The 20,714-nt window shown below is 41.4% G+C and overlaps 1 protein-coding gene across 1 annotated transcript in view; it reads right to left on the reverse strand.

Annotated features, from left to right (window-relative positions):
* Nucleotides 1–20,714, reverse strand: part of LOC130869285 (nuclear autoantigen Sp-100-like) — a 41,254-nt gene that overhangs the window by 12,605 nt on the left and 7,935 nt on the right. The window contains exons 3-9 of the mRNA XM_057761287.1: nucleotides 13,267–13,435; nucleotides 12,298–12,372; nucleotides 9,836–9,901; nucleotides 7,668–7,757; nucleotides 7,240–7,389; nucleotides 6,769–6,849; nucleotides 208–354 (exon numbers count right to left, since the gene is read on the reverse strand). Of these exons, the coding sequence (XP_057617270.1) occupies nucleotides 208–354; nucleotides 6,769–6,849; nucleotides 7,240–7,389; nucleotides 7,668–7,757; nucleotides 9,836–9,901; nucleotides 12,298–12,372; nucleotides 13,267–13,435 (778 nt within the window). The remainder of the gene's footprint in view (nucleotides 1–207; nucleotides 355–6,768; nucleotides 6,850–7,239; nucleotides 7,390–7,667; nucleotides 7,758–9,835; nucleotides 9,902–12,297; nucleotides 12,373–13,266; nucleotides 13,436–20,714) is intronic.

Raw genomic sequence — 20,714 nt, forward strand, 5'->3', positions numbered from 1 at the left:
AGAAAGCCTGGCCTCACCATTTATTAGCCTCCTTTTATTTTCTGCCTTTAATTTCCCCACCTCCTTCTGCTAAGGTGAAGGTTGGTTTTGGTGGGCCTCTTTCCTTTCTTGCCTCCACCTGGCTGCTTGCGCTGCCCCCAAAGGATCTGATGGCTTGTCTAAGCCTCTTCCCTGGGAACCTGTAGCAATTCTGTCAGTCCTCCTTACCTATTACCTCAGAGGCCTGATTGTGGCTGGTCCTTGTGTGGGTTTGATGTTCACCACTCAAGAAAACTGATGAATTTTCTTGCTTTATATTTACCAGATTCACAGGACAAGGGAAAATTTTGATTCCATGGCCAGGTAGCTCTGCTCCTGGTTCAAATGACAATGAAGAAGTTATTTTCAGGGACTGAGGAGTCAGTTCAGGCTGCAAAGTGTTTGCTGTGCAAGCAAAAGTTTGATTCCCAGGATCCATGTAAAAATGACTCCTAACGTGGCATTTATTTGCAATCCCAGCACTCTGGAGGCAGTGGGTCCCAGGGCATCACTGGCCAGACAGGCAGTCTAGACTAGTCAGCCAGGTCCAGCTACAAAGTACAACACAACCAGAGGTTGACCTCTGGCCTCAGCACACACATGCACACATGCACATGCAGACCAGTACACATGTATACATACAAACACACACATATACACACAAAGAATTTTCATTTAACTCCCTCGAAGATCATTTTGAATACATGATTAACCCTCTCCCCGAAATCTCCCTTCCACTCTGTTCTTCCCTTCCCCTCTATCCACTGAATCCTTGGATGGATAGTTGGTTTTGATATTTTAAAGATTAAAAAGTAACCAAGCAAGGCCATACACACCTGCAAACCCTGCACTTTGAATGCTAAGACGGGAGGAATGTTAAGTTCAAGGGCAACCTGGGCTACATAGCAAGACCCTCTTTCAAAAAAATAAATGAAGACAAAATTAAAGTTTTAACTGCAGATTAACATTTATATATAAAAGTGGTATTTAAATGATTGCAAAGAGAAACTATCACTTGGATTAGAAAAGCAGATGACCGACACCCCAGAGGCCTCTAGGTGACACATTCCACTGTCCCTACAGTAAATCTCAAAGTTAACTATCATCTCCAGTTTCAAAGCCTAAATTAATTTTGCCACTTATATGACCAATATAAAAGAAATTATAACCATGTTAACATCTCTGTTCTCAAAGAAGTCACTCCCAGATTGATATATGTACGTGTGTATATATAATTACGTATGCGTATTAATATGTTTGTGAGATTCTTCTGTATTATTATTTTTCTTATTATAGAAATATGCTGACTTAGGCTGGTTGTGGTGGTTCATGCCTTTGATTCCAGTGCCTGGGAGGCAGAGGCAGGTGGAGCTTTGAGTTTGAGTTCAGCCAGGTTTGCAAAGTTAGTTCCAGGACAGTCAGTCAGGGATACACAGAGAAACCCTATCTTGAAAAAAGAAACAAAAAACAAACAAATGAAAGAAATATGCTGACTTCCTATGCTTTAATTATTTGTTTTTTAAGATAAACATTGCTGGGAGAATTCTTTCTTATTTGTGTTTTGAGTCATTGTTTTGAGACAGGGTTGCATTGTAGCCAAGGCTTGCCTCAAACTACTTAGCCAAGGATGACCTAGAACTCCTGATCTGCTATTCCTCTTCCTCCTCCTGAGTGCATGTATTACACCCAGCCTTTCCTGTGTCTTCTGATTAACACACATTTCTCCTCTCCTCTGCTGAGGAATGTCATTGTTGAACTCTGAGATATGCGTTTTCAAACTTAAGAGATTACATCCAACTGTTTCTCCAAATCATATGGTTTACAGAACCAGAAGAAGCCGCAGAGACAGGGCGTAGCAAACGCAGGAGCTTACAGAGAGTAGGTGTGGTGGGATGTGGTGGTAGGTTAAGAGACAAGTGATGGGGACAGGAGCGTGGATGCCAACCTCCATTGTCACTCTGACAGTGCAGAGTGCTGAGAGCTGCAGAAGGCCCTGGGCTCTTAAAGCCACACGAACTGGTTTGCACCTATTTTAATTTTGCTTTATGTAGGGGAGTGCTTTCTCTGTGTGGTGGTTTGTGCATGCAGTTTCTGAAGGGGTCAGAAAAGGGTGTCAGATTCCCCGGAACTGGAGTTAGAGATGGTTGTGGTTGCTAGAAACCAATTCTGAGTCCTCTGCCAGAGCAGCCAGTCATCATAATCTGAGCCATGTCTCCCTTCCAATTCATTCTTGGAGGATTTTTCTTTGGCAGAAGACAAGAGATTTGGAGGGAACAGCATGGGAGGGGCAAAGTCAAACAAGAGTCTGTTCTTCTAGTTTAAGTGAGTATGATGGGGTCCAACATAGGGTGACTAGGCTTGATCATGCACACATGGGCAGGCTGGTGAAGGGTGAAAATTGTAATTAAAACAGGGCCAAAAGAGGTTAGAGAAGCTCTAAACCACTAGTGTGGAGGGTGGGGTGGGTGGGAGGTTGTCTGTTATATTATTGAACAGAAGATACCAAAACAGTCTCCACATAGGGATGTCTGTCGGGTCTTTGGAAGGTCTCTAGGCACTTGGGAAAATGAGCCAAGAGGGGAAGTCTGGGCCGGAGATGTGTGTTTAGGAAGTAGCAGATATTTTATAGTGAAACTCAAGATAACGGAGGCTCTGGTGATCTGAGGGGATTACAGGGTCATTTCACCAAGGGGACGTCTTACCCTGATCAGCAGAAACGACATGCTAGTTTCCCCATTTCTCACAGCCCCTTCTGACAATTCTCCTCTATCGGGCTCTCTGTGCCTTGCCTAGTTCCCACTATTTCATACTTTTCTCCCTCTATATTTTTTCATGATTGATTGATTATGTATTTACTCACTTAGCACATGTGAACCATGGCACGTGTGGCAGTCAGAGAACACCTGTGGGAGTGGCTTCTCTGCTGTCACCAAGTGCGCCCTGGAGCTCGAACTGGGGTCAGCAGCATTGAGGGCGATTTCACAACCCCCTCTGTACTTGAATAGTCACTTTATTTCAGGGCCAGGACCAAAAGGAGGCCAAAGTGTACTCTGAGCATAAGACTAAGGAGGTGAAGAGGAGAGAGCCACCTGACCTGGGGAGTCTCCGTTCCACACCTAGTGTCTGCCCTGTTGTCCCCTCCTGGATGTCTCAGGTCATCCTTCCACGTGTTTCTCCCCAAGCATCACTGAAGGTCTCCCATCAGCACTGCCCAGTCTTTATCTGCAGGGCTCTCCCCTGGGCCTCCTTCCTTGAAAGCTGATAGGAAATGTCCTACAGGATCTCTGTTCCATTGAACTGCTAAGAAGAAAGGTACCAGTCATCCCATCCCTCAGCCAGCATGGGAAGGATGGGCTGCACGCTATTGTAAACCCTGCCTGCCTGTCCGGCATTGCTACTTATTGTTCTCTAGTTGGTGCCTCCCTTTTGTCTCTCCTTGCTTTTTCTACCCTGGGGCACCCCTCTATTAAAGAGAACAACAGTCATCTCCCCCCTCACAGGTGTTAAAATCACCAAGAGACTGTGTCTTGGTGGAGGTGGATAATTTGGGCAAAAACAAAAAAGAGCATGTTTATTATTCTAGAAAAGCAAAGAATACATTTAAAAATGTATTTTTAATACAGGAAAGGGCTGATTTGAAAGCAATCCTGTAATTATCCCCCAACCCAGCCTTCCCCGACATCAGACTGAATATCTGTATGCATGAAAGTACCTTCTTAACGCCTAAGGGAACCACCTAGATGGTACAAGAAAATAAGAAAAGGTACATTGAGCTTGGCCACTTTAAGTAATCCCTGACTTCATCAGTATGGCACAGAGAGAGAGAGAGAAAACTTGCAACTGAGGGAGGACTGAGAAGCCAAGAACCAGGTCTGACCTTCGACCTCAATGCTGGTGCTGCCCCCAGAGAACTCAACACTAAACAGGCCCCTATGAGGCCAAATCCAGTAACTGTGATATGAGTCTCCAAGTCTGCTATAGACTGTAGTCCTAGGCTCTTGACCAATGACTCACCTCAAAAGCTAGGCCTATTTCCTTTGTAAAGGAACAGGGAATGAAAACTTTGAAGATATAACAGAAAACTTTCCAAATTTATGGGAAGGTGTAAATGTCCAGGCAGAAGGCAGAAGGTCTCCAGTCTGACTTAAGACATGCTACAACAAATGAGGTTAAATTCATAATTAAAACTCAACTATTTTTTTTAAAAAGGACCAGGATCAGATACCTTCCTAATCTGGAAGTCAGAAATTATATGCAGTTATATCTCAAAGCTGTATACAAAGAACTCATAGCAAACATCAATACTCAAGGGTGAAAAGCTCTATTTACCAAAGGAGGCCCAACCTCAATGCTTCTATTCAATAGGACTGTGGATGACCATGAGAAAACAAGGGTGCCCAGCACCATGATCAGGGAACAAAAAGTTCGAAAGAAATGTCACCTCACACCGGTTAGAATGGCCACCACCAAAAAGACAAGCAAGAGGAAGTGTTGGTGTTATGGAGAAATGGAGCCCTGTATGTGTGAGTGGGGTGTAAGTGTCTATAGCCGTTAGGAAAAAAACAGTATGGAGTTTCCTCAAAAATAACTGAAAATAGATCCATAATGTGATTAGACAGTCTTCTCTACTGCACACAGAACTCGGGGGATTAAAATCAGTCTGTTAATGAGACGCCTGCAGTTGTTACAGCTGGACGATCTCCATGTATGGAGTCAGTGTGAACAGCTGCCAGCATCTGGAGAGAATGTGGAGCTCACACGGGAAAGACTCCCAGACAATCTTAAAGTGAAGGAGACCACATCAGTGGAGACAACATGGATGAGGAAGAACATTCATATTGCTTAGTAAATTAAAGACTCATATGGTCAAAAAAGAGAGAGTTATACAGTTAAAAGAGATTCAAAGATAAAGAAAACCTCTAAATGGTTTACAGTGTGTTAAAAATATATGCAGGCTAAAGGTTAAAGTCCCTAAAAATAAAAAAGAATGAGAGTAGTAAGGTGTGATAGCACATGCCTTTAATCCCAAAGCTTGGAAGGCAGAGGCAGACAGACCTCTGTGAATTCAAGGTGTGGTGGTGGACACCTTTAATCCTAGCACTGGGGAGGCAGAGACAGATGGATCTCTGTGAGTTCAAGGACATCCTGGTCTACATAGTTATTCCAAGACAAAGATTTACAGAGAACCTGTCTCAAAAAGTAAAAGTACAAGTAAAAGAAATAGAGGTTAAAATAAAGCCACATAAAGATGGAAATACACAGAGAACCTTGATACTGTATGCTCTTATGCTCTCTTTGAATTGTTTAGATGCTGAGGAAGGAACAACTGCTGCTAAAAGATATTTGCTTATAAATGCTGCTTAATTAATTTTGAAAATACCTTGACTTCAAATTTGAAGTCAGAAGATATGTTACTTTGGAGAAGAGATTTTGCTTTTGTTTCCACAAGAAATGAAAGACTGTGGATTCATTCTGAATTAAGAAAAACCAGGTTCAATCAAGGAAGACCACCTGAGAAATCTCTGGTAGGAACAGATGGCCCAGATATCTGAGTTCTACATCCAGAACGGATTCAAGACTGCTGCCTGAGATGATCAAGACTCACAGGATACTCCAGTCAGGACTTGATTATAATTCTAAATTTACTTTAGGTCCCCATAAGATTAGCAGCACTCCCCCCTGCCCCAACCAGCAGGAAATAGCCTAGAATACCATGCCCACATTCCCAAAAAATGGACTATGGGTATTTTCCTTTGTTTAAAAAAAAAAAAGAGGGGGAAGTGGTGCAGGAGAATTGTCTGTATTCTGTCAATGTGTTTATTTTGAATAAATGCTGATTGGCCAGGCAGGAAGTATAGGCAGTCAACCAGACAGGAAGTAGAGGCGGGGCGATGAGAACAGGAGAATGCCTGGAAGGAGGAAGACCATTCCTCCACTCCTGCCAGGACTCCAAAGAAGCAAGATGTAAGCTGCCACACTGAGAAAGGTACCAAGCCGTGTGGCTAACATAGATAAGAATAATGGGTTAATATAAGCAGCAAGAGTTAAAAAGAAGCCTGAGATAATGGGCCAATCAGTTTTATAACTTATGGAGATCTCCGTGTGATTTTCTTTGGGACTTTCCAGCTGTGGGGTACCAGGTGGAATGGAAATTCCAATGAGCAAGCCGGCCCTCATGTTACACAGAAAAGCTAAAACTACACAATTTCACGTTAGGTGGCCTGGGAAAGGGTCCTACTCAGATGAAGTAAAGTGGAAGTGAGGAGGGGGACTGAGTCATAGTGGACATAAAATTTCAGCCAGGAAGAATAAGTTTAAGATGTCCATTATACAACATAATAAGACTAACAATATATTGAGTTCTCAAGAAATCACCGAGGTTATGAATTTTGAATATTCCCACTAAAATGTAATAGACATACCTTGATGCAGCCATTTCAATGTGCATATTTAAAACTGTATGCTGCCTCTGAGATGATGTGTGTGTTGGGGGTGTGGATGCTTGTGCATGAGTACATGTGTGTATATGTGTGTGTGCGTCTGTGGTGCTGGGATTGAACCAAGGATCTCACAAACACTAAACAAGCATTCAAACCCCAAGCTACACTCCCAACCCCAAATACGCATAACAATTTTTTCAATAGTCAATTTTGAAAATGATTAAGAAGTTTTTTAAAAAACAAAACAAAATTCTATCAAACCCATACAGACCACCTGACAAACAAATCCAGGAAGGTAAACAATAGTTACTTTTGTTGTTGCAGGGCAATGGGATGTGAGGCTCCAGGCCTGCGTCTCTGTCACTCAGTTGAACTTTTAGTTCACAGGACTCTGAAGAAGAAAGGCCACAGGTGAGATCCCAAGAGCCTTGCTCTTTCCCAGTGTCCACCTTCATCCCTCACCCTGATCTCATCTCTCGTTCCTACTTCTGCCCCATCTGCACATGTGGCCACCCCACCCTGGAAGGTATTTGTGCTTCAGGACTCCCTAGCCAACACCTTTAACTCTTGTTTCTTAGCTTCTCATTGCCCTGGTAAGACTTTTCCAACTCTTTCCCTCTGGGGTTTCTTTTTCAACAGCCCCCTCCAGGTCTCAACAGTGCATCAAGTGTTCTTTTTGTTTCTTTCTGCCTAAGCAGTTTTCTTCTTGTATTAAACACCAGGGCCTTCCTCTGCTCCCTCCCAGGCCTTAGCCCTTCATGTTAATATTGAGTTCATTTACCCTCCAGCTCAGAATCTGGGCCTGGTGGTACGGCTGCTTGGGACCTTTGCAGTCCATCAGTGTCGTTGCTGGTGGTATCTCCTCTTATGTGGTTAATCTTTACTGTTCCATTGAGGTCTTCTGATAGTCCATTTTCAGATAAACTCACAGCTAAAACAGATTTTTTTGGTAATTATTTTATTTGCACCAGGGCACACGTGGCACACACACAAACACACACATATATAAATGCAGAAAACACATACACAGATTAAACAAAAGTAAGTGAATCTTCAAAAGCATTTTAAAATAAAGTGTTAATTTTAAGAAGTCTCTTTTAAAATGACATATCCCACCTGAAATCCACACAGTATCCCTTCCAAAGTGCCAGAGATGTGTTTACAAAGACGAGTCATGGAATAAAGAAATAAATACTATTGCATACATACCATTGTGAATCTGGGGGATGGAGAATTGATGATTCTCAGTTTGGTTTCCCTGAGTGAGTGTGGTATTTTCTCCATCATTACTTCTCCAGCCTGAGGAATAATGGATTTCATAGTGAATATCCATGTTAGACATCCTGAGTGAAGAAATCCCATTTATGCAGTGTGAGAAGCTTAGATTCTGGAAGCAAGTACAACTGACACTGGCTACTGAATCAGTAACAACAATAAGAAACAAGTGACATACAACAGAGATGAAGTACCAAACATGAGTATTGACGCTCTTCATGGCATCACTTGATGCTCTTTATTAGGAGATGATACCCGGGCCCAGATAGGATAGATAACCTATCTGGGATCACATAGGCAGAATTTGATCCCAGACATTCCTAATCTGTCCTGGATCTTAAAGCACAATTGAATCCTAACACTTAGTTGAATAAAAGATTAGATTCCCCTCAAGTGAAAATTTTCATTTTCTGAAAATGGGATGAGACATCATCATTTTACATCATCATTTTTAAGTCATTCAGAAGATTACTGCAAGAATCAGTATCAATATATCAGAAAAGAATATAATATTCTTATATATTTTATATCATAATATATTTATTGTTGTTTATAATTATAATTGAATTATAAATTCTATTTATAAACAGAATATTATAATATTCATTATGATCAATACCTTGAATTTAGAATATTCTAAATAAGAAATAGCTTAAATATTTATTAATTTAAGGAAGGTCAAGGGTTTAATTAAAATATCAAAAGGAGCCAGGCTGTGGTAGTACACACTTTTAATACCAACAATCAGGAGGTAGAGGCAGGTGAATCTCTGAGTTCAAGGTCACCCTTGTTTACAGAGCAAATTCCAGAATAGTCAAGGACTACATAGAAATCCTCTCTCGAATAATCAAATAAGTGAATAAATAAGTAAGGAAACAAACAAGTAAATAAATAAAGCATCAAAAAGGTTTTTTTTTTTTTCCCTAATGGCCTATCTTCTTTGGAAAGAGACTTTCAAGCTGTTACCCTGGTAACAAGTAGAGGTATCATTTAAGAGGTCTAGCTGTGTCATGATCGTATGAACTGGACCAAAAGGGAAAATTCACCGCCTCCCTGATGTTCATGTTCATCATCTCTCTCTAACCCTCACTGGACAGAAGATCAGAGCATGTAGGCCATGTCTAGTCAGCCAAGAGAGCCACAGGTAGATGACTGTGAATTCAGGAATATGAGCAAGATATACAGGAGACAAAACTTTCCTAGTCAACCCCAAGGACCAAGACCTTCATATTTAAACCCTGAACCTGGAAAAATGACAGATGCAGAAAATGTTATGGACATCAGAAACACGAGGAAAGAACTCCCCACATATGTGCTGTGAGGGTTGGTTTTGTTTTGTTCACAAAACAAAAGAGGATCAAGTAGGAAGAGGGACTTGAGAAAATTTCTCCATTAGATTGGCCTGTAGACAAGACTGTGGGGGCATTTTCTTGATTAATGATAGACATGACATCACTATATGAGTGGTCCTCAGATATATAAGAAAGCAAACTGAGGAGGCCAGTAAGCAGCATTTCTCCATGACCTCTGCTTCAGTTCCTGCCTCAATGTTGTAATAAAAGCGGCGGGGCTGCGTCCCCGGCACCCGGCCGCCCGCATGGCTAGCTTATGCCCCGAAATAATTACATGGAAACTGTATTCTTTTAATCACTGCCTGGCTCATTAGTTTTGGCTTCTTATTGGCTAGCTCTTACATATTGATCTAACCCATTTTTAATATTTTGTGTAGTACCATGAGCTGGCTTACCAGGGAGATTTTAACCTGCGTCTGTCTAAAATGGGAGAATCATGGCGACTCCTTACTCGGCTTCTTTCTCCCAGCATTTTTTTTGTTTACTCCGCCTACCTAATTTTCTGTCCTATTAAAGGGGCCAAGACAGTTTCTTTATTACTTAACCAATAAAACAACAGATAAAAAGATGACCCACCTCCATCACCTCAAGTTCCTATCTTGCTGTCCCTTCAGGGGTGGACTATAAACTGTAAGAAAAGCTAAACCTTCCCACATTGCTTTTGGTCATGGGGCTTCATCACAACAACAGAAAGCAAGCTAGTTTGCATGGGAGGAGACAGCAATGTTAATAGAGTCAACCAGAACAGACCATCAGATGAGGAGGGACCTGAGCGTTTCCAAGTCAGACTTTCTTGAGTACAGCTGTTACCAGGTCCTAAGGAACAAAAATTAGATGTTCATTTCAGGAGCTGAAGCAGGTTACTCTCTTCTGTCTTTATGATGTGAGAGCTGAAGCAGCTTTTGAAGAATCAATCCAGAGCCCATCTGGAGATGACAATCTCCCCATGATTCCTGAGATCAGACTCGAGTTGTGAAGAAAGGTTATAAGAGTCAGTTCTGGCTGAGAAGGTCCTTCCTGGGCCACTTTAGCACCTGATGGTGACCTGTCTTCATATCCATGGCTATAGGATGTCTGCACGTATCCCCAGAGCTTTCATGCCCAGTGGCCTTACCTAAGTTTGTTTCTAGCTATCTCTGGACCATATCACCTATCACAAAACAGCCTCTCCATATATATCTGATGGCTTATCCCTGCTGGTCTTCTCATGATGACTCAGGAACAGCCTGTCTCCATTCCCTCCCATTTTTTAATTCCTTCCTCTATTTTCTGTCTCCATTTTCCCTACTTCTGTTTCATGTTTTCCATCAGATTAGCAGTACATGGACAAGAACAGACTCTGCCTCCTGAGTGTCTGGATTCTTGCTCTTTCATTTGACACTGTGAACCCTCCCCACATGGTCTCTCTCAAGTTCTGCTTCCTCACCAATAAACTGGGCATCTAATTGGTGCCCATACTTCATACCAGCTGGGGTTGACAGGAATTAAAATTAGATGATAACCAAAGCAGGAAACTAGCCACATGGATCCTTCTGTCATTCTCTGTTATTCTTTCTGCTCTCCTTCTTTCCTTCCCTCTTTCTTTTTCTGTCTGAAAGAATCCGTGTGCTCTCCCCACACCCCTACCACTTTCTTGCTAGGTGTTTAAATCTATCTTTTTTCTGCAATATTTTTGCTCTCAAACAACATTTCTTATGTTGAATCCATCTCTTCTAACATCAAGTTCAAGACTGTGACATATTAAGAAATGGTAGTTTTGGTCTTCATCCCCTGTTTCTGGCCAGAAATCCTCAAATCCTGGGTGAGTTCCAAGAGATTAAGGTGAAAACAGTGTCAGTCTACCCTTGAGCATAGCCAGCCTTCCTCAGTAACACCACAGTGCACATTACAGAGGTAAAATTTGGAAAGCCATTGGGAATGGAGTGCTGGCCTCCAAGGGAACAAAACATGACGACAGCATTGGAACCTTGACCTCCAAGGTAGAAGACCTAGAATTTGACTTAATCACAAAGCTAATTGTAGTGATGAGACGAGCAGGCCTGCTTTTCATCCTGCCAGGCTCGCTCCCACACAGCTAGCTTTACACCCGAAATAACAACACACAACTCGTATTCATTTAAACACTGCCTGGCCCATTAGCTCTAGCCTCTTACTGGCTAACTCTCACCTCTTGATTAACCCATTTCTAATAATGTGTATAGCCACTTGACTGTGGCTTACCGGCATGAGTCTAACCTCCATCTGTCTTGGGTAGGAGAAGCATGGCATCTGCCAGATTCTGCTTTCTTTCTCCCAGCATTCTGTTCTGTCTACTCCACCCACCTAAGGGCTGGCCTATCAAAAGGCCAAGGCAGTTTCTTTATTGACCAATGAAAGTAACACATAGAAAGATGACCCTCCTACACCAGCTACACCAGATGTAACCAGTCATGCCTCCATGATGATACTTTTATTAAAAATCCCAAGTGACTCTGTTCAGATAGATTTGGGGTTGACAATCTCCATAATGGAAGAAGGGTGGTATGCCGAGAAAAAACAAGAGGGTGTTGTGTTCTCTCCCTGTTATTCCTTGGGGTGTCCCCAACCCATGTGGTTATTGTTAGTGTGCATATGTGTGAGAGAACAAAGGACAATCTTGGGTGTCATTCCTCAGGTGGCATCGACTGGTTTTTGTAGAGATGGAGTCTCTCACTGGACTAGACCTCATCAGTTTTCATAACCAGTGATCACAAGGAAGCTGACTGTCTCTGCCTCCCTGGTACTAGGATTCCAGCACCTGCCCCTGTGTATTGAGCTGTTTTCTTTCTTTTTTTTTTTAACATGAGTTTAGGGGATCAAACTCAAGTCCCTGTGCTTGAATGCACTTTGACAATAGAGTCATCTCCCCAATTTCCCTCACCCTAGCTGAATATTTTTGAGCTATAATTTTTTCAGTAAATTGTAATGTTTCCTTGAAGCTCATGAGCTATGCTAACAGTTCTGTAGCCTGAGGAGCCATGGAAACCTCTGATTTATGTCTAGTTGAGCAGAAGTGCCAGCCATACCCTAGAATTTGTAACCAGCATGTGAAGTAGACTGTTGTCTTGTGGCACTGAACCTTTTATCTGAATTTAATTACATCATAAGGCACCTTGCTGATGTCTGGAGAGTTTGTTGGTGTGGGAAAACCTCATTCACCACATATCTGGTGTCAGAGGCCAGTGTATAATTACCTTGTTCAAGACTGAGCTGTGAGTTCGGGTCCCTTCTGTCAATTTCTCCGGACCATAATTTGTTTTGTGGTAAGACTGAAATGGGAGGGAGAAGGAAGAAGAAGAGGAAGCCATTAGAGATCTCTAGCAGGGACAAGGGGCAGCATTTCTGCATTACATGTTTAGGAATTTCCAGTCTCCCAATCATTGTAGGTTCAGTGAGTGTCACATGACAAAGTTCACCAGCATATCCTGGGAAAGAGAAGACTCCATAAGGGAGATTTTATGCTTCCCATACAGAAAAAGACACTCAAGGTCAAGACTAAATTTTTAAAGACACAATTGTGCTGTGTTCCTATTCCATTGTGAAGAGAGCAGAGAAGGTAGACATCAAAACAGAAAAATAAAATAAAATAAAAACTGAACATGGCTTCCAGGCTGTCACAATTGTAAGAAGAAAGAGGGGCTTTCTTGGATGGAAGGTCTAGGATCTGGCACATACCAAAGGGAACTTGATGATGGGCAGGCTTTAAAGATGGACAAGATGGGGATGAAGAACTGGCTCATACATTGTTGATTTCTATGAGCATGTGGTGCTAAGCTAAGATGGATCCTACACCCACAGCTGAGTTGTCACTAAAAGTAGTGAACCTGATGGATTCCTATGTATAATATTATAAGGGTTCCACTGAAGAGACACAGCAGGGCTACTCTACTGGGACTGAGTTCTTCCTGTCCTCTTCTACATAGCCTGATGCTGATGGGGCTCTCATTGTCTTCTCAGTCTAAATACCCAGCCTAGCAGACCTCAGGACTGTGTCAACTGTAACCATTAGATGTAAGTGTTGTGATGATACATTACATGTTAGTTTCAAACTGCTATAGCTCAGATTGTGCAACACTGTATATGACACATGGTAGATGTTTAATATATGGTTATTGAGGGGAAATAAGGACTGTGATCTCCAAGGGTGATACTAAGCCAATTACCATTTTTAAATCTTTCAAAAATGTGTTCCAAATCAGGGTATGCCTTCATATTTTGCTTACAGAACAATAACCCTAGAGCCTCCAGGTCATGTTTCTTTTCCAATTCTTCCAAGACTCTGTAGACCACTTTTCGTACAGGGATCAGGTTTGTACAGGATTCTTGAAAATCCTTAAAAGATATTTAATGGAGAAAATGTAAATGCAGATTTCCAGGTCACAGAAGAACCCTAGGAAACAATTATAGTTAGTGTACCTCAATCTGCAACAGACATATCTTCTAGTGAAAAGTGTTATATTTGCATGGCTACTTCATGAAACAAGTACATATTGTCTCTTTGAAAATACTAGCTAGTAGCGGTGCAGAGACCAGCGGACGCAGCGCAGATGCAGCGGACGCGGCACAGATGCAGCAGACATGGCCCAGACGCGGCAGACACGGGATGGTCCAAGCATGAAATAATGAAGCCCACACTAAGAACAGATCATCCCACTACAATTAAATAAGGTAGGTTTTTTGGGGGCTGGCCTGTAGAGTAGTAGGCCTTTTATTGGTGAGGTCCCTGGTAAACGGGGAGGCTGGTCCTGTCCCTGAAGACCCTTCTGAGTAGTGAGAGTGTTCTTGGCCAGCGGCAGGACCCAGGAAATGGAGCGGGGGCATTCCCAAACCCCCTTGACTCCCTGGTCACTCCGAGAGGGCTGCTCCCCTCTGCCGGGGATGTTCCTCCTCTGCTGCGAATTCTCTCTCCCTGGCCCATCCCAGCTTGCACCCAGGGGCTTCCTTCCTTATCCCTCCCTTCCACGGGGCTGCAGGATCACCCAGTTCAGCCTGTTTGGGCGCTGGGTCGGATGCTTGAGGCAGAGGGCAGCGGGAGTTTCTTGGTTTTGGTGGCTGGCCTGCAGAGTGGGTAGGCCTTTTGTTGGTGAGGTCCCTGGTGAACGGGGAACCTGTTCCTGTTCCTGAAAACCCTGCTGACTGGTGAGAGGGATCTTGGCCCGCGGCAGGAGCCAGGAAATGGAGCGGGGGCATTTTGTAAGCGGTGCCCCTGACCAGTAGGGAAACCTGATCCTGTTTTAGAAGACCCATTAGATAGCATCGGTAGGAGGAGATGGGCAGGCGCCAAGGCAAGAATTCACCCAACAATCTGAAAAACAACATGAAAACACCAGAACCCAATAATCTTACAACAGAAGGACTTGAACACCCTGACACTGAAGAAGTAGAAAAAATTGACTTTATGAAAGCAATATAGTCCCTTAAACAACATGTAAAAAATGTCCTTATAGAAATGGATGAAAAGTATATCAAAAAGTTTGAAGAAATGAATAAATACATAAATGATACCCTGGGAAACCAAGAAAAAACAATCAAACAGGTAATGGAAACAGTTCAAGAATTGAAAACTGAAATGGAGTCAAGGAAGAAAACACAAACTGAAGACAAGCTGGATATGGAAAATCTAGGCCAATGAGCAGAGACTACAGAAACAAGCATAACCAATAGAATAAAAGAGATAGAAGAAAGAATCTCAGATTCTGAGGACACCCTAGAGAAAATAAACACACTGATCAAAGAAAACAGCAAAGCCAACAAATTCTCATCACAAAATAGGACACAATAAAAAGAACAAACCTAAGAATAATAGGGATAGAAGAAGGAGAAGAGTCATAGATCAAAGGCCCAGAAAATATTTTAAACATAATTTGGAAGAAAACTTTCCCAACATAAAGAAAGATATTCCTTTGAATATTCAAGAAGCATACAGAACACCAAATAGACTGGATCAAAAAAAATCCCCTCGCCATATAATAATCAAAACACAAAACATACAGATTAAAGAAAGAATATTAAGAGCTGCAAAGGAAAAAAGGTCAAGTAACTTATAAAGGTAAACCGATTAGACTTACACCTGACTTCTCTATGGAAACCATGATAGCCAGAAGGTCCTGGATAGAGGTACTGCAGAAACTAAGAAACCATGGATGCAAGCCCAAACTACTATACCCAGCCAAGCTATCGTTCACTATCAATGGAGAAAACAAAACATTCCAGGATAAGAACAAATTTAAACAATACATAACCACAAATCCAGCCTTACAGAAAGTAATAGAAGGAAAATCACCACCCCAGGAATCCAACATTGCCAACACTGCCTACAATAACTCCGACATCTAGCGACCCTTCACCAACACAACTCAAGGAAGGGAGACACACAAACTCTACTACCAAAAACAATATGAATAACCGGAGTAAACAACCACTGGTCATTAATATCACTTAATATTAATGGTCTCAATTCACCTATAAAAAGGCACAGGCTAAGAGATTGGATACAAAAACAGGATCCAACATTCTGCCGTTTGCAAGAAACACATCTCAACCACAAAGACAGGCATCTACTTAGAGTAAAGGGTTGGGAAAAGGTTTTTCAAGCAAATGGTCCTAAAAAAAAAAGCAGGTGTGGCCATACTAATTTCTAACAAAACAGACTTCAAACTAAAATCAATCAGAAGAGATCGAGATGGACACTTTATATTCATAACAGGAACAATTCATCAGGATGAAGTCTCAATCCTGAATATCTATGCTCCTAATATAAAAGCACCCATGTATGTAAAAGAAATATTACTAGAACTTAAGGCAGGCATCAAACCACACACACTAGTAGTAGGAGACTTCAACACACCTCTCTCACCAATGGACAGGTCAATCAGACAGAAACCTAATAGAGACTTAAGAGAATTGTTGGAGGTAATGAAGCAAATGGACTTAACAGACATCTATAGAACACTCCACCCAAATAGGAAAGAATACACCTTCTTTCTGCAGCTCATGGAACCTTCTCGAAAATTGACCACATACTTGGTAACAAAAGGAACCTCCACAGATACAAAATAATATCAGTGTCCACCTGTGTCTTATCAGGTCACCACAGATTAATGTTAGAAGGCAAGAACAATGCTACCCCCAGAAAGCTGACAAACTCATGGAAACTGAACAGTCAACTACTGAACCACACCTGGGTCAAGGAAGAAATTAAGAAAGAAATTAAAGTCTTCCTTGAATTTAATGAAAATAAAGAGACAACATACTCAAACCTATGGGACACGATGAAAGCAGTGCTAAGAGGAAAATGTTCATAGCACTAAGTGCCCACTTAAAGAAAATGGAGAAAGCATACATTGGGGACTTAACAGCACACCTGAAAGCTCTAGAAAAAAAGAAGCAGACATGCCCAGGAGGAGTAGAAGACTGGAAATAATCAAATTGAGGGCAGAAATCAACAAAATAGAAACACAGAAAGCAGTCCAAAGATTCAATGAAACAAAAAGTTGGTTCTTGGAGAAAATCAACAAGATCGACAAACCCGTATCCAAACTAATTAAACGACAGAGAGAGAACACTCAAAGAAGATCAGAAATGAAAAGGGGGACATAACCACAGACACAGAGGAAATTCAGAGAATCATTAGATCTTACTACAAAAGCCTGTATGCCACAAAACTGGAAAATGCAAAAGAAATGGACATTTTTTAAAATAAGTACCATATACCAAAATTAAACCAAGACCAGGTGAACAATCTAAATAGACCTGTTAGTCGTGAAGAATTAGAAACTGTTATCAAAAATCTCCCTTCCAAAAAAAGCCCAGGACCAGATGGTTTCAATGCAGAGTTCTACCAGAACTTCCAAGAAGAGCTAATACCTATACTCCTTAATGTATTTCACAATAAGAAACATAAGAGTCATTGCCAAATTCCGTTTATGAATCTATAGTTACCCTGATACCAAAACCACACAAAGACCCAACCAAGAAAGAGAATTACAGGCCTATCTCACTCATGAACATCGACGTAAAAATCCTCAATAAAATACTGCCAAACCGAATCCAAGAACACATTAGAAAAATTATCCATTATTAACAAGTAGGCTTCATCCCAGAGATGCAGGGCTGTTCAACATATGAAAATCTACCAATGTAATCCACCATATAAATAAACTGAAAGAAAAAAAAAACATATGATCATTTCATTAGATGCTGAAAAAGCATTCGACAAAATTCAACACCCCCTTTATGATAAAGGTCTTGGAGAGATTAGGGATACAAGGGTCATACCTAAATATAATAAAAGCTATCTACAACAAGCTGACAGCTAAAATTAAATTAAATGGAGAAAAACTCAAAGCCATCCCACTAAATTCAGGAACACGACAAGGATGTCCACTCTCTCCATACTTCTTCAATATAGTGCTTGAAGTTCTAGCAATAGCAATAAGACAACATAAGGGGATCAAGGGGATTCGAATTGGAAAGGAAGAAGTTAAACTTTCGTTATTTGCAGATGATATGATAGTATACATAAGCGACCTCAAAAACTCTACCGAAGAACTCTTACAGCTGATAAACACCTTTAGTAATGTGGCAGGATACAAGATCAACTCCAAAAAATCAGTTGCCTTCCTATACACTAAGGATAAGGAGGCAGAGAGGGAAATCAGAGAAGCATTGCCTTTCTCGATAGCCACAAATAGCATAAAATATCTTTGGGTAACTCTGACCAAGGAAGTGAAAGATGTATTTGACAAGAACTTTAAGTCTTTGAAGAAAGAAATTGAAGAGGACACCAGAAAATGGAAGGATCTCCCTTGTTCTTGGATTGGGAAGATCAACATAGTAAAAATGGCAATTCTCCCAAAAGCAATCTATAGATTCAATGCAATCCCCATTAAAATCCATCAAAATTCTTCACAGACCTGGAGAAGACAATAATCAACTTTATATGGAAAAACAAAAAACCCAGGATAGCCAAAACAATCTTATACAATAAAGGATCATCTAAAGGCATTACCATCCCTGACTTCAAACTCTATTACAGAGCTACAGTATTGAAAACTGCTTGGTATTGGCCTAAAAACAGAGAAGTCGACCAATTGAATCGAAGACCCGGACTTTAACCCACAAACCTATGAATACCTCATTTTCGATAAAGGAGCTAAAAGTATACAATGGAAAAAAGAGAGGATTTTCAACAAATTGTGCTGGCAAAACTGGATGTCAATCTTTAGAAGAATGAAAATAGATTCATATCTATCACCATGCACAAAACTCAAGTCCAAATGGATTAAAGACCTCAATATCAGTCCAAACACACTGAACCTGATAGAAGAGAAAGTGGAAAGTACTCTGCAACACATGGGCACAGGAGAACACTTCCTATGTATAACCCCAGCAGCACAGACATTAAGGGCAACATTGAATAAACGGGACCTCCTGAAACTGAGAAGCTTCTGTAAAGCAAAGGACACTGTTACTGAGACAAAAAGGCAACCCACTGACTCGGAGAAGATCTTCACCAACCCCACAACAGACAAAGGTCTGATCTCCAAAATACATAAAGAACTCAAGAAACTAGACTGTAAAATGCTAATCAACCCAATTATAAAATGGGGCACTGATCTGAACAGAGAATTCTCAACAGAAGAAGTTCAAATGGCTAAAAGACACTTAAAGTCATGCTCAATCTCCTTAGCGGTCAGGGAAATGCAAATCAAGACAACTTTAAAATACCATCTTACACCTGTAAGAATGGCTAAACTCAGAAACATCAATGATAGCCTTTGCTGGAGAGGTTGTGGAGTAAGGTGTACACTCATCCATTGCTGGTGGGAATTCAAACTTGTGCAACCACTTTGGAAAGCAGTGTGGTGGTTTCTCAGGAAATTTGGGATCAACCTACCCCTGGACCCAGCAATACCACTCTTGGGAATATACCCAAGAGATGCCTTATCATACTACAAAAGTATATGCCCAACTATGTTCATAGCAGCATTGTTTGTAATAGCCAGAACCTGGAAACAACCTAGATGCCCTTCAATGGAAGATTGGATGAAGAAAGTTTGGAATATATACATATTATAGTACTACTCAGCAGTAAAAAACAATGACTTCTTGAATTTTGCATGCAAATGGACGGAAATAAAAAACACTATCCTGAGTGAGGTAAGCCAGACCCAAAAAGAGGAACATGGGATGTACTCACTCATAATTGGTTTCTAGCCATAAATAAAGGACATTGAGCCTGTAATTCGTGATCCTAGAGAAGCTAAATAAGAAAGTGAACGCAAAGAAAACCATATAGTCATCCTCCTGGATATTAACCTTCATCAAGCAATGAAAGGAGACAGAGACAGAGACCAACATTAGAGCACCGAACTGAAATCTCAAGGTCCAAATCAGGAGCAGAAGGAGAGAGAGCACGAGCAAGGAACTCAGGACCGCGAGGGGTGCACCCACACACTGAGACAATGGGGATGTTCTATCAGGAACTCACCAAGGCCAGCTGGACTGGGTCTGAAAAAGCATGGGATAAAACCGGACTAGCTGTACATAGTGGACAATGAGGGCTGCTGAGAAGTCAAGAACAATGGCACTGGGTTTTGATCCTACTGCACGTACTGACTTTGTGGGAGCCTAGGCAGTTTGGATGCTCACCTTACTAGACCTGGAAGGAGGTGGGTGGTCCTTGGACTTCCCACAGGACAGGGAACCCTGACTGCTCTTAGGCCTGATGAGGGAGGGGGACTTGATTGGGGGAGGGAGAAGGAAATGAGAGGCGGTGGTGGGGAGGAGGCAGAAATCTTTAATAAATAAATAAATAAAAAAGAAAATACTAGCTAGTGACTTTGAGCTCCAACCATCATTTCTATGACATGTAAGAAGAACCACTTTCTGTAACAAAGGAGCACTAGGGCTAAGGGTTAACAATGGGCTTGGTGAGATGGCTCAGTGGGTTATAGGCACTTGTCACCAATCCTGATGGTCTGAGCTTAGTCACTGGGATTCAGATGGTGAAAGGGGAGAACCAACTAGCCACAGGCTGTCCTATAATTCTACATGTGCTGAGGAGCAGGCTCATACACACATGCACACACAATACAAACATACACATACTTACAGGTAAATAAATAATAAATCCATTTTTTAGAATGGAGAGACTAAAGATATGGTTCATTTTGAGAGTACTTGCTGCTCTTGCAGAGAACTCTAGTTCAGTTCCCAGCGTCTACACAATACCTTACAAACGCCTGTAACTCAAAAACAAGGGATTTGGTGCTCTTTTGTGGCACACAAATGGTATGCACACATATACACAAGCAAAATACTTGTAAACATAAAAATAAAAAAAAAGATAGATGCATTCTTTACAAAACAACAACAAAAACTTGTTAGCTAACATGGCAGGTGGCCAATGCTGTTCTGTTAATCTGAAACCACTGTTCCTCCTGTAGGAAACTAGGTGTCCATTCTCTCTGACAGTGAACTCTACTGAAGGGCCAAATATTCCTAAAGCAAAAATAAATAAATAAATAAATAAAAAAATAAAAAAAAATTAAAGGAGCTGGAAAGATGATTCAGTGGTTGAGTGTATTTGCTGTTTCTGCAGAGATCT

This window comes from Chionomys nivalis, chromosome 2 (genome assembly GCF_950005125.1).
Source record: "Chionomys nivalis chromosome 2, mChiNiv1.1, whole genome shotgun sequence".
Classification (NCBI taxonomy): domain Eukaryota; kingdom Metazoa; phylum Chordata; class Mammalia; order Rodentia; family Cricetidae; genus Chionomys; species Chionomys nivalis.